General features: G+C 35.7%; 1 protein-coding gene across 1 annotated transcript in view; it reads left to right on the top strand.

Moving 5' to 3' along the window:
• The window catches only part of LOC115307413 (lipoxygenase homology domain-containing protein 1), a 117,993-nt gene that overhangs the window by 64,516 nt on the left and 41,358 nt on the right, over positions 1–12,119 (top strand). The window contains exons 20-24 of the mRNA XM_029959374.1: positions 1,529–1,748; positions 3,715–3,869; positions 5,579–5,792; positions 7,111–7,301; positions 9,038–9,248. Of these exons, the coding sequence (XP_029815234.1) occupies positions 1,529–1,748; positions 3,715–3,869; positions 5,579–5,792; positions 7,111–7,301; positions 9,038–9,248 (991 nt within the window). The remainder of the gene's footprint in view (positions 1–1,528; positions 1,749–3,714; positions 3,870–5,578; positions 5,793–7,110; positions 7,302–9,037; positions 9,249–12,119) is intronic.

The raw sequence follows: 12,119 nt of genomic DNA, 5'->3' as shown, positions 1-12,119 counted from the left end.
AGGGTAAAGACCTTTCCCAAATCTTCATTCGTGAAGACTGGCCATGATACTGATGATGATGATGATGATGATGAATTTGCATTACAGTTATTAATGATGGTGGCCAAGTCTTCCAAAATTATAAACCCACATTTTTTATATGGTTCCTCTCTAGTAAGAATAAGGTAGCTGATGCTTCCCTACATGTATATGTCCACTGTGCAAATACACATGAACTACCTTTAAGCAAGCGAGGTCAGCAGTGAAGGGCTGTTAAATTCAGAGGTCTGTTGAGAAGCAGAATAAATCATCTGTTAGGAGGTCTGTGCTCTATATCAGGAGCCAATCTGCTGCTGATGCTGCTAATCCCAGGGCATGACTGTGCAAGACTAACTTCAATTTGTTGCTGTGATGTTATAGGGTGCACAGAGGATTTACTTTCTGGAAAGTCACCAAATCTTATGTTGTGACTGGTGTGAGAAAAAAACCCCAAACAATATGGGAGGAGAACAAGGCCATTGGCAACATTTCCTAATTTGATCCTTCTTAAAAATAATTGTTACCTTTTAAAAATAAGTTCTGTGTTGTTTCACTCAAAAATCACTTTCCACCCAGTCCTTCTTGCAGTTTCCCAGTGAAAGGCTGCCACTGTTCAGAAAATTTATCAAGCAGTGGTTAATGTCATGCAGATCATTAGCACTTCATGCAGTTTAACCATCCCAGTTCCCACAGCTCTAGGTTGGATGGTTTAAGAAGCCCACAGTCATCAATTAGTTATTGAATTTCCCATAGGTAGTATTGGAACAGGACTCTGTTGTCCTGCAGAGTTATTTCTGTGACATTCATGATTTATTTTTTATTCAGCAATATCTCCTCTCTTTTACAAAGAATTGGTTGTAAAGTAGTGTCATGTTCTAAACCAAACCATTTAGCAAATGGGAATTTAGTTAAAACTTTCTAAAATTTCTTCATCTAAAATTAAAATTCATTGAAAATTTCTTCACCAAAGGAGTTGTCCAGTATTGCAGCATGCTGCCCAGGGCAGTGGTTGAGTCATCATCTCTAGAGGTACTTAAAAGAGGTGTAGATGTGGCACTCAGAGCCATAGTATAATGGTGGGCTTGGCAGTGCTGAGTTAATGACTGCACTTGATGATCTTAAAGGTCTTTTGGAACATAAATAATTCTGTGATTCTAGGCTAATAGTAAGCATTATTAAACTAATACCTCACTTTGCTGATATTAGAACCTTTAGTTGTAAGCTAATGCTCTCTCTATCCAGTAGGGTCACAGCTTTATGTTAGATTTGTCAAAAGTGCCTAAATGCACAGGTCTTTCTAATTTTAACCTTGACCCACTTATAAGGGAGAAAATCTCACCCATGATCATACCATGAAAAAAAGGATTAATTCTCTCGTCCCACATATCTCAGCCTCCGATTCAACTTTTCCATTGGTTAATGTTAAATTTAGGAATTCTACACAGGGATTTGGGAAAATCTCTGTAAGTGAACCAGGCTTGACAGCACATTCTTATGCTATTTGTTGCAGTTTGAGACTGGAGATCTGGGAGACATATACAAGATTCGAGTCAGCTGTGATGATGTACCAGGCTTTCAGGGTTGGCATCTGAAGTCTTTTTGCTTAGAAGAGTTACACACAAAACAAGAGCTGAACTTTGACTGTAACTGCTGGCTTACTCTTAACAGAGAAGACAAGGAGCTGGTGAAAGAATTCCCTGCAGTCACCAAGGACCAGAAAACTTTACCAGGTAAAACCACTGAGAAGATACAAACACTGTAAATTAACTGCTCAAAAATAAATCAATACCACAGATATAATACAGTGCTTTGTCTGGATTTGATATCTTCAGTGGCTCTATTGCAACCTTCTTCATATATGCACTGCAAGAATGCTGACCACTTAAAAAATTTTAATTTTACAGTTAAGTTGCATATTGAGTTTTACAGTTGCTAACTCTTCTGCCTGATTCTCATTGTGAAAAATTGAACAGTATAATTATACTTTTTTAAAAAAGCACATGTTTAAAGCCATGGAAATGATTTGTTGTAGAGTTACTATTTAATTACTACTCAATAGCTTATAATAGATTTACTTACTAACATAAGTGCCAGAAGAAGCCCTCATTGTACAAAAAAGTTCTTTTTTTTTTTTTCTAAGGATTAATTTTTTGCCATGCAGAGAGTTTCAGGGTATATTCAGAGATGCCCTTGGAATGTGAAGACTTACAGAAGAACTGCATTTGTTCAGAAAAGTTAGCAGTTACACATGAGATAAAAGTAATTAGAGACTTCACTGCTTTTTTAAACTAAAGTTCCAGAATTTTCAGTCACTGAAAACCTCAAACCTATTCACGACCTTAAAAGAAAGTATAGTGTTACATTCGTTAAATGTTAACTCAGGAAGATTGTACATTAAAAATGACATTTGAAAAATTTTGGTTACTCTTTTTGTGTGAGCATGAATATATATGCAACTTAATGATATTCTGTAAGACCCCAGGCTCACCCCATGAGTTCATTGAAGGGCTTTTGCATCAAAAGGATGTAAGGCCCCAAAAATCAACCTGATGGATTCATTAGAGGGGCCTTAAGTTCTTTTATACCTTGGGGCCACATGAGGGAAAAACGTGACGATATTTTCAGGAGGTCAAAATAACACACCTCCCTTTACCAACTTTGGAAAATAAGGAAACTTGGCAAAAGCTTAAAGAAAACATTCAGTCAACATAAAGTATTTGACAAAACATCAACTTAGCAAATTCCAACCAATCCAGATTTGAGAGAGAAAGAAAGAATTATGTCTACTGCCTTAAATCCAGTGTAGAACCAACTACCACAAATCCAAGAACAACAGAGCCGTGACCACGTGGAAGCCTCGTGACATTTGTTGGTTTTATTTACTCTGGACTAATGTGGCCACCCCCTCCTCAGGTGGAGCTTCCAGTCTGTCAACCATGTGGGATCTGGGTTAGGGGTTCCAGGGGGTGTGGTGTGGGACAGTGCTCCTGATTTGCCAGTGACTGACAGCTGCACTGGAGACTCTCAAGGAGGTGAGGTATGGAGTCAGAGCACCATTCCACCTTGGCAAAACCGATCTGCTCCCCTCCTCCCCCTAAGTTGTTTTGAGCCGGTAATAATTTTTTTTTTTAGGCTCTCACGTCTTCATCAGAAGAAAATCCAATCTGACTGTAGAAGTTCATTTATACAGAAGCAATATAGAGACAAAGAGTTTATAGTTTCCTTCCTTAATTTAATAAGTGCATTTTGTAAAATTTTTATACTTGTATGTCATGTCATGCATCCAGATGCTATGTTACAACTATCTCTCTTATTCCAACATCACCTTCTTATTCTTCTTCTTCTTTTACCTGTGTTAGTCACTATTCACTGCAAAGATAATTCAGTTTCTAACAGACCTTGAACTAACTCAGATGAGTTCTTATTTTCCAGATCTTGCACAATAAAACAGAATTCGGCAGAATTTATCTAGATTTTAGTAGCTTAAGCTACAGAAGTCTAAATTGTCCAATTTCCTTCAAATTTCTAGGAAAATTAGTAGAAAGTTTTCTTTGAGCTCAGCATTACAATCACTGAATAGCAGATTTTTTGGTAGCTGCAGAAATAAAAACAAGCAGTAGTCTAACTCTGTGTTGCTGTTTTATTTTAAATATACCTTGTACTTAATCAGCTTTTTATTTTTCTCTTTCTGTACAGTCTGTAAGTATGTTGTCTCTGTGCATACTGGCGATCGCTGGGGAGCAGAGACTTTTGCAAATGTTTATATCACTCTCTATGGCAAAAGAGGGGACACAGGCGTGAGGAAACTTCATACATCTTTAACAAAAGGAAGAAAATTTCAAAGAAATAAGGTAATGTTACAAAAATGTGGTCTTACATGTGCAGGGGTTAGCACTGCCTTAAGTGTCACTTAATACCTGCTCTGAACACATCTGGCTACAGATAGGTAAAAATTTTGAAACATTCACAGAATTTATCTTCCAGATATTCACAACAGACCAATTTCAGTGTTATTTAGTTCTTCTGGAAGAACATTCCCACATGACTTACTCGTCAGTAAATTTAGACAAGAGAAAAAAATTCCACTTAGAGAAGAGAATGCACATAAAAACAGTGTAGAAACACTGTTTCTACAAAAGCAACAGACCAAAAGCAACAGAATTCTTCTCTTGTGAATTAGACTTTCTTATTAGAGGTTCCTTCACTGAACATTGAAGTTTGAAAAAAACTCACTGCCAAAATGTACATTGTCAAGGAGAGGTTTAAATTTCTGTGAAATTATTTTATTAGACAATTACTACAGCACTTGTTAGGGTAAAAGTGAAATCACTAATGGACTGAAAACATTTCTAAATTTCATTCCTGTGTATTTCTTAGAACTGTGCTTGTATAGAGAAGATATCACTCTGTTGTAATTATTTTAATTTATATTCATGTACAGATTTATTTCCTAAAATACCTTAATTATCAAAGTTAATGATTTCTGCTCACAATCTGCTGTTGGGTTCTAACTGTTATTAGAAAAAAAGAAAGAATTTTTTTGTCATATGAAAGTACTTTTAATGTTAGTAGCAGAAAATCTGCTTCAATACTTTTATTTAAAAAGTAGCATAAGACTCTGGCAACTACTGTATTTTTTAGAGATCAGTTTGCTAATATATTCTTTTCAATTGCTCTAACATCCAGTTTAGTAAGTTCCTACTATTGAATTAATGTTTTATTGGAATTATAGTGTTAATTATAATCCTAGACATTGCTATTTAGCTCCAGTTGTTCATAACTTTCTAACTTTTGCCAGCTACCATCAGGTCCATCTGGCCCTATACTGGGCCTTATATGGCTTTCTTACAAAACAAGTAAAAATTTAGTGGGGCATGTAATTTGTTTCTTTGCATTTCACATTTTTCCTTTTCTTGTTTTTGTGGTCCCCATTCTCATCCACTGCTCATTGAGTTTACTTCTCTTTTGTCTTCCTCTGCCTTCTCCATACTGCTTCCCTTTCCATCTCTTGTCTTTTACTCTCCACTTTCATCTTAACTTCCTCCTCTCTATTCCTTACTCTTTTCTTCATTCTGTAAGGAAAACAAAAAGACAGGCTTTTCTGACTATTGGAGAAGAATTTATCATCTATCTTGCAGTGAATACACTCTTTTAGATATATACATATATGTTTGTATGATAAGTTTTAGAAACTAGAAATACCCTGAAAGATAGAAATTTGATAAGAACCAAACTCTTGTCATAACTGTCTGACTGTCAGAAGATTGACAGTTTCATATTACATTTTAATGTAATAGGAAATGATTGATGCAATGATCCATATTGTCCGAAGGTCAAATGAAGTTACAATGCACCATTACTGATGAATGTAGGATTCAATGATGGGTATTATCAGTGTGAGCCTTTTTAGATTCAGAGGGGAGATGTTATGTAAAACATTACAAAAAAGCAGTCATAAGTTTTCAATCCTTGCTGAATCCTGACCTATATTTTCCCTGAAGTTCAAGAATATTTGAATATTTGAAAATTCTGTTTTATTGAGTATTTCCCTGTTTTTCAGGTGGATTCATTTTTGGTGGAAGCTGTTTCTCTGAGTCATTTGCAAAAAGTGGTCATAGGACATGACAGAGAAGGCTATGGGGCAGGGATGTACCTCAAGATGGTAACAGTCAAAGAATCACAAGATTCAGACAAAGAATGGGTCTTTCCATTGTGGAATTGGCTTGATACTCATTTGGGCTTATGTGAGACTGTTTGTGAGGTTGTAACAATTGGTAAGTTCTGCAAAACTGACTTGACTGTTCATATATACATACATATGTTTGGCTACAGCTCTTTCAGACCTCTATAATGTGCTCATTTTATTGAAAGTGTGAATTTCAGTTTGATCTTAGTGTTATAGCAAAGCCACATCTCGTAAGGTCAAAGTTAATATAGTTCCATCTTATCAGTGTGCTGTGTATGAAACACTTGCTTTCCAAATTAAATATAGCACGTTGCAAAGAGAGATATAAAACAGAGCTTGGGATGTGCGCCTCGTGGGGATAAATAGCTTAAATTTTATGCATCACTTTTCAGCTTGGGATCTCACTTGAAATCCAAAGAAAAGTTACTTTGGTGAAATGAGCCTAGTCTTTACCTGTGGTATTATTCCATAGCATGAAGGTGTAGTTCTGGTATTCTCAGTTTCTGCCCATTTCAAAATTACTACTACACCACAATTTGTGCAAATCTAAACCTGGATGTACTTGGCAAAAGAACACTTATAGCAGGACCTTTAGTCTTTTAGAACTACTAAAAGATTTCTTCCTTCAATCCTGTGAAAACAATTCAGTGTAAAGGAAATGAGATACAAAAATTTGTCCAGAGGGAGTAAGATAGCTTAAAAATACAAGGTGTCCACGATACATGATAGATATGCAGGTATTCAGTTGTGTGGTTTTTCCAGGTTATAGAAAGTACATTTTTCTGAGCTATTCCTCTCCATTAAATAATTTTCCTTTCCCCCAGAATTAAAATGAAGAATAACAGTAATTAATGAAGAAAAAGAGAGGGACATAGTAATATTGATCTTCTGAGGATCTGGCAAATAATTTTGTGTGTTTTTTATGGACTATCTCTCAGTCACACCATTACAGTACATATTATACTGCTAGGGTAGATCCAGTTATGAGTGAAGTTCATTAGAATTGTTCATTTTGCATTAGGTGCCTACATGCTACATATAGCCAGTGCTCCTAAATGATAAATTAGTTTTAGTAATATTGATTGCTTTTTTGAGAGCAATTGCTTAGACCTCTAAAAGGTAACAGAATGTTCCCTTAGAAATTACTTCCAAATATGACAAGGAAAATTCATTGGCATCAAAAAAATGCATTTGAAACTAAATTCTAAACACAGAAAGAACATTAAGCAGTTAAATTCTTGGGGGGAAAAAAGTTATTGATGTGTTATTCTTAGTGAACAGTTGCTATAGATATAACAAAACCTGTAAAAGGAGCTTTACTTGTGTTGTGTAAAAGCTATGGTCCTGCTACGTTATGCCATTCTCTCATGCTGTCATCTTTCCTTTCTCTTTGATAATTTTTAAAGGTAGAAGATTGACTTTTAGTCCTGAACCGCCTGAAATCAACATGAAATCATCAGGTCTCTGGACAATGGTTATCACTGGGTCTGACTTGAGCAATGAGAAGGATCCAATACGCCTCTCTTTTATCTTCTACGGCAATCTGAGTTGCAAAAAGTTACCACTTCAAGTCACGGGGAAAGCAATGCAGATCAAAGTACTTCAACCTTTCTCCATTGCAAGAAAAGCCCATGAATCTTGTAGCCAATAACCCACTTAATTCTGAGATAAATTGTTTCTTTAAACTAAACTACCAAATTGATTTTTAAGTCCCCTGTGTAGTTTGGCACAGGTCATCATTTTTGTTTGTAGATAGCAACGTTTTAACAAGGGTTTTTGAACGAGCAGATCCTCCCAGTGTCTCATACTGAGAATGTTTAAGTAAGCGAATTGGTCTCTTGGTGGATATCACAGTATATACCATGCTGCATGCACTGATTTACAGGCTTTGTTGATCTCACAAAAGTAAGCAATTTGTAAGCATACAATATGCCACGGGTTACTGTAGAGCTTTTGGGGCTGATGATGGGGAAGGAAGAATCACTACTTCCTCATGAGTGGAAGAGAAGGGTCAGACACTGGTCTCTTCTCTGTGGTGAACAATGACAGGATCCAAGGGAATGGCCTGAAGTTGCATCAGGGAAGATTTAGGTTGGATATTAGAAAAAGGTTCTTCACCCAGAGGGTGGTTGGGCACTGGAACAAGCTCCCCAGGGATATGGTCACAGCACCAAGCCCAACGGAGTTCAAGAGGTATTTGGACAATGATGTTGGGCACATGGTGTGACTCTTGGGGATGGTCCTGCGCAGGGCTAAGTGCTGAACTAGATGATCTTGTGGGTCCTGTCCAACTCAGCATATTTTGTGATTTTGTGATTCTATGATAAATGGGATGAAGCCTACAGAAAGTTTATTTTTCTTTTTTATGTAACTTATTCATCCCTGCCACCACGTTTCTCTGAACAAACTGCTTTTTCTAGAATGGTTTCTCTCTCTCTCTTTTTTTTCCCCATGTTATTTATTGTCACCTTCTTTTTCTTCTTGGTGATTGAGCTAAAAAAATAATTGTTGGGTTTTGAAGATCCACTTTTCTTTAATGAAAGAGGAACTAGCAGACTATACTAGCCACAACATGATCCAAAATGAAAAGTACTCAGAAGGTTTTCCTAAGTTCTTTCCAAGAATCTCTGGTAAATACAAAACATAGTGTGAAACTGGAAGTGCCCTGTCAGAGGAAAGGCTGAAGTCAGGTCACACGCACTTCTACTATCTGGGCAGTATTTGAAAGGAAAGAGCAGAGGACATAATATGAGAAATAGTGAATAGGAAGAGGAAAAGACAAATTCTGTTTTTTCCCTTTTTTTCCCCCATAGAGGGAAAAAATAATTTTAAGCCAATATTTATAGTATTTGAGGCCTCCTCTACCTACCACAAGAAATGGTATGTCATAGAGATGTTGCATTATCCCCAGGAAAATTAAAGTAGCTCTCCTTTGAATTTATAGTTAATTGCACCATTTTTATACTAAAAGTTGTAAGAAATATTTCCGATAATGTTCAAAATTTTAAAAATCAACCAAAGCTTCTATGCCTGAAAATAGTTTACTGAATCAATGCAATATATATGAACACTATGCCTTGTTCTAAGTACAAATTTCAGCAGTGACTGCTATTGCTTTTTCCCTGATATCAAACCTCAAGCATTCCGTCTCCTCATTCACATTATTAAATCAATTTTGTATTGACTAGAAAGGGGAAAAATAGTACTAGTTATAAATCTGCCCCAATTCTTTAACTACTGAAGTTTTTTCAACTGTTGCATATAGCTGCCAACTACATTTGTTCTGGCACAATTAAAATGAGATCCATTCATCTTCTCTTTCTCCTCACATAGGATGAACTGGCAAATATTGGCTCAATACACAAAGTTCAAGTAACTGGCCCACATAGCGAGCTAAAACAGCCATGGCACTTAGATTTACTGCATATGAAACACATGGGCACAAAGGAAGAGATGTATTTAGCTTTTGACTGCTGGTTCAACCCTAAGGAAGATAAATGTGTGGAACTGCCGGCTCTCTATGCAGATCAGGAGCCTTCGCCTGGTAAGCTATGTTCTTTTTTGTTACTGGGGTCAGGATCTGTCTCTGGAATACCAGTATATCTCTTTTGGGCCTAAAATACTGTGTGAAGATTTCCATAAGTATTTGATATTAAGGAATATAATGATTTTATACATGCATTTATCACAGAAGAAAGCTGAGAAAACAGAAATCATTGGTAGGAGGATTATGACAGACACTCTAACTGCTGACACCAAACATAGTATTTGGCTTCTTTCATGTTAAATGATGTTCCAGTTTTGGCTCTTGATTATTTATTATCTCTTCATATTAACACTATGTCAGCTGAAGGTGTGTACAAAATATCATCTACTCTGTGATATTACCTGTATCTTATTCACAAAGAAATATATAGGACCTACAAACATAGCAAATCTTTTAAGAATGAATGAATTGCAAAGATCCCCTACAAAGCAAAGGTAGAGTTCTTAAAATGTGTTACAATTAGCCAGCAAAGAGATATCCAAACATTTCAATTGCACTGGTGTTTTATTGATGTCAATGAGAAATTCATAATACATCAAGTAATATTCTACAAAAGTATATATTAAGTTACATGTTAGTACCCCATCTGAATGGTATGATGCCAGAGAGATGATTAAGTGCTTTCTGCCACTCCCTCCTGGAATATGCTGAGGAACAACCAACTGCATACTGATAACCTGATCACTAGTACTTAGGAACAGGCTCCCATCTATCCAGCTCATTAGAATAAAGAGGATTGATCAGGATAGTAAAGACGGTATATTGAAGCTTTTAGTGCCACTAAGAGGTTTATTGCTAGAGTTTATAATACAAAGAGTGCTCTGCTTAAACAGAAACTAATAGAAAAAGGTGGAAGCAGCCCAGAAAAAGGAATAAGATAGACCACATGAACTTTTGCACACCATTCTCTAAGGAATGTTCCCTAAATATTTCATCAAATTAAAAGATGAAACTTGAACACAAACACTGAAGACCTTTTAAATTTCTGGTTTAGTGTATGTTTAGGTGATTTAAAAAAGTTAGCCACATTGTATTTATTTACTGAAAAACCTTAAAATTTTAGAGTTTTGATCCATCAGATAAAACAACCATTGGATGTTGAATGTATTGTGTGTTGGATGTACAATCATGAATTGTAAGTAATAGTAATTCTAGAGATAGTTAAAAAGTTCTATTTCCTTAATTTATTTATGAAAAAATGGGACAAATCATAAATATTGACAATTATTTTCTGAATGCAAACTTGTTAAATTTTTAACTACATATAAAAAAATCCAGAAAAAAAAAATTCTAGAATACAGTCCTCAAAGCCTCTATTATGCTAAGAACCAAATGGAGATACATTATTCTGATGTGTAAAGCAATTAATTTTTGAAGTATATTAGAAAGTTAGGGTATTTTTTCTTGGAAAACTTCTGGTAATAGAGGTGTATATGCTTTCTCTCAAAAATTATTCCACAGATGGGAGTATCTGCTAACCTAGGAAGTTTCTCACAAACTATTTTGTGGAGTCCAGAGGTCTCCAACTGGAGTTGTTAATATCAGTTTTATTCTTTGTGACCCCAATACTAATTCAGTCTAAAATTTATGTCAGCTTCTTCCTTGTATTTCAGTTTCATTCCTAGACACCCCCACCCAAAAAAAAAAAAAAAAAAAAAAAAAAAAAATAAAAGTATTTAATCTCCTATCTTTAATTTATGGAGTGTTTTTTCCCTTTTTAAATGAGCATAACGTGATCACTTTCACTCTGTGTTGGCTCACATCTGAAACAGAAGTTTTATCAACAGGATTGGGAAGAGATAAAGGATGACAAGGCTGAACAAAGCAGTTGTCTTAATAGATCTTTGTTGCTTGGGTGTGTTGTTCATCTGGCAGAATGGTCCCAAACTCATTCTAAAAACTATTACCCTATTTCCCAGCATCTCTTTTGTGTTATGACTCCTTTCATAGGAGTTACTTTGTATACTGTTATTTCACTTATATAGTACAAAATTAATGGGAAATATTTGTTATGACTGCACTGAGCTTTAAATTATGCATCAATAGATTCAGCAGATTCAGCTGAAAATACTGACTCAGGAAAAACATGAGATACATTCTTAATTTTCAGAGCCTATCTCATTTGAATATTACTTGTATGATTAATGCTAAGCTTGTGATTATATATATTAATGATTCTGGACAAAAGCAGTAAAAATGTGAGTGCTGTGATTTCTAATCCACCCCAAATGAGTGATCACACCTGTGGACCAAATTCTTTTGATCTTATTCACTCAAGTATCCTTTTGACTCCAATGAATCTGCTCATATGGCCCAGTAATACAGAAAAGACAACACTCTAAATGAATAATACAGAATCCTACCTTCATATCCTAACTCCCCTGAAAGCAAAAATGCTATTGGCTAAATGCTAAGGTGTCACCTGGACAGCTCATGTGCTTTCAATTATCTGGAACTCCAGCAAGAGCACGTCTGTGTAGCTACGTTGACTTTAATGCAGCTATGTTGCCTCTCACCTGGCAGCGCACATTTAACTGCCTCAAAGAAAGGAATGAGATACATTAGGGCCCCAGTTTCAGAAAACTCCTGTTTTACTTCTTGTCATCAAACATGAGTGATACTATCAATTACAAGTACTTTCCCAGCCCTTAGTTTAAATTATTAAAAAAAAAAAAAATCCCAGGGGAAGTCCCTGAAGTGAATAGTGCTGCAGTGAAATAAAGCTACTTTTCAGCAAACAGATTTTCCCAACCTTCTTCCCCATGTAGTAAAAGATAAAGAGAAACAAAGATATTTCAGAAGTTTATTGCAATGAGCACTCTTTTATTAGCAGATTGATAGCAACCCTTATTATTTAATGAATACTTT

The sequence above is a fragment of the Manacus vitellinus genome, unplaced genomic scaffold (assembly GCF_001715985.3).
Source record: "Manacus vitellinus isolate BGI_N305 unplaced genomic scaffold, ASM171598v3 scaffold_1_pilon, whole genome shotgun sequence".
NCBI lineage: Eukaryota > Metazoa > Chordata > Aves > Passeriformes > Pipridae > Manacus > Manacus vitellinus.
The sequence above is the reverse complement of the archived record's forward strand: the minus strand, read 5'-3'. Positions and strand labels throughout refer to the sequence as shown.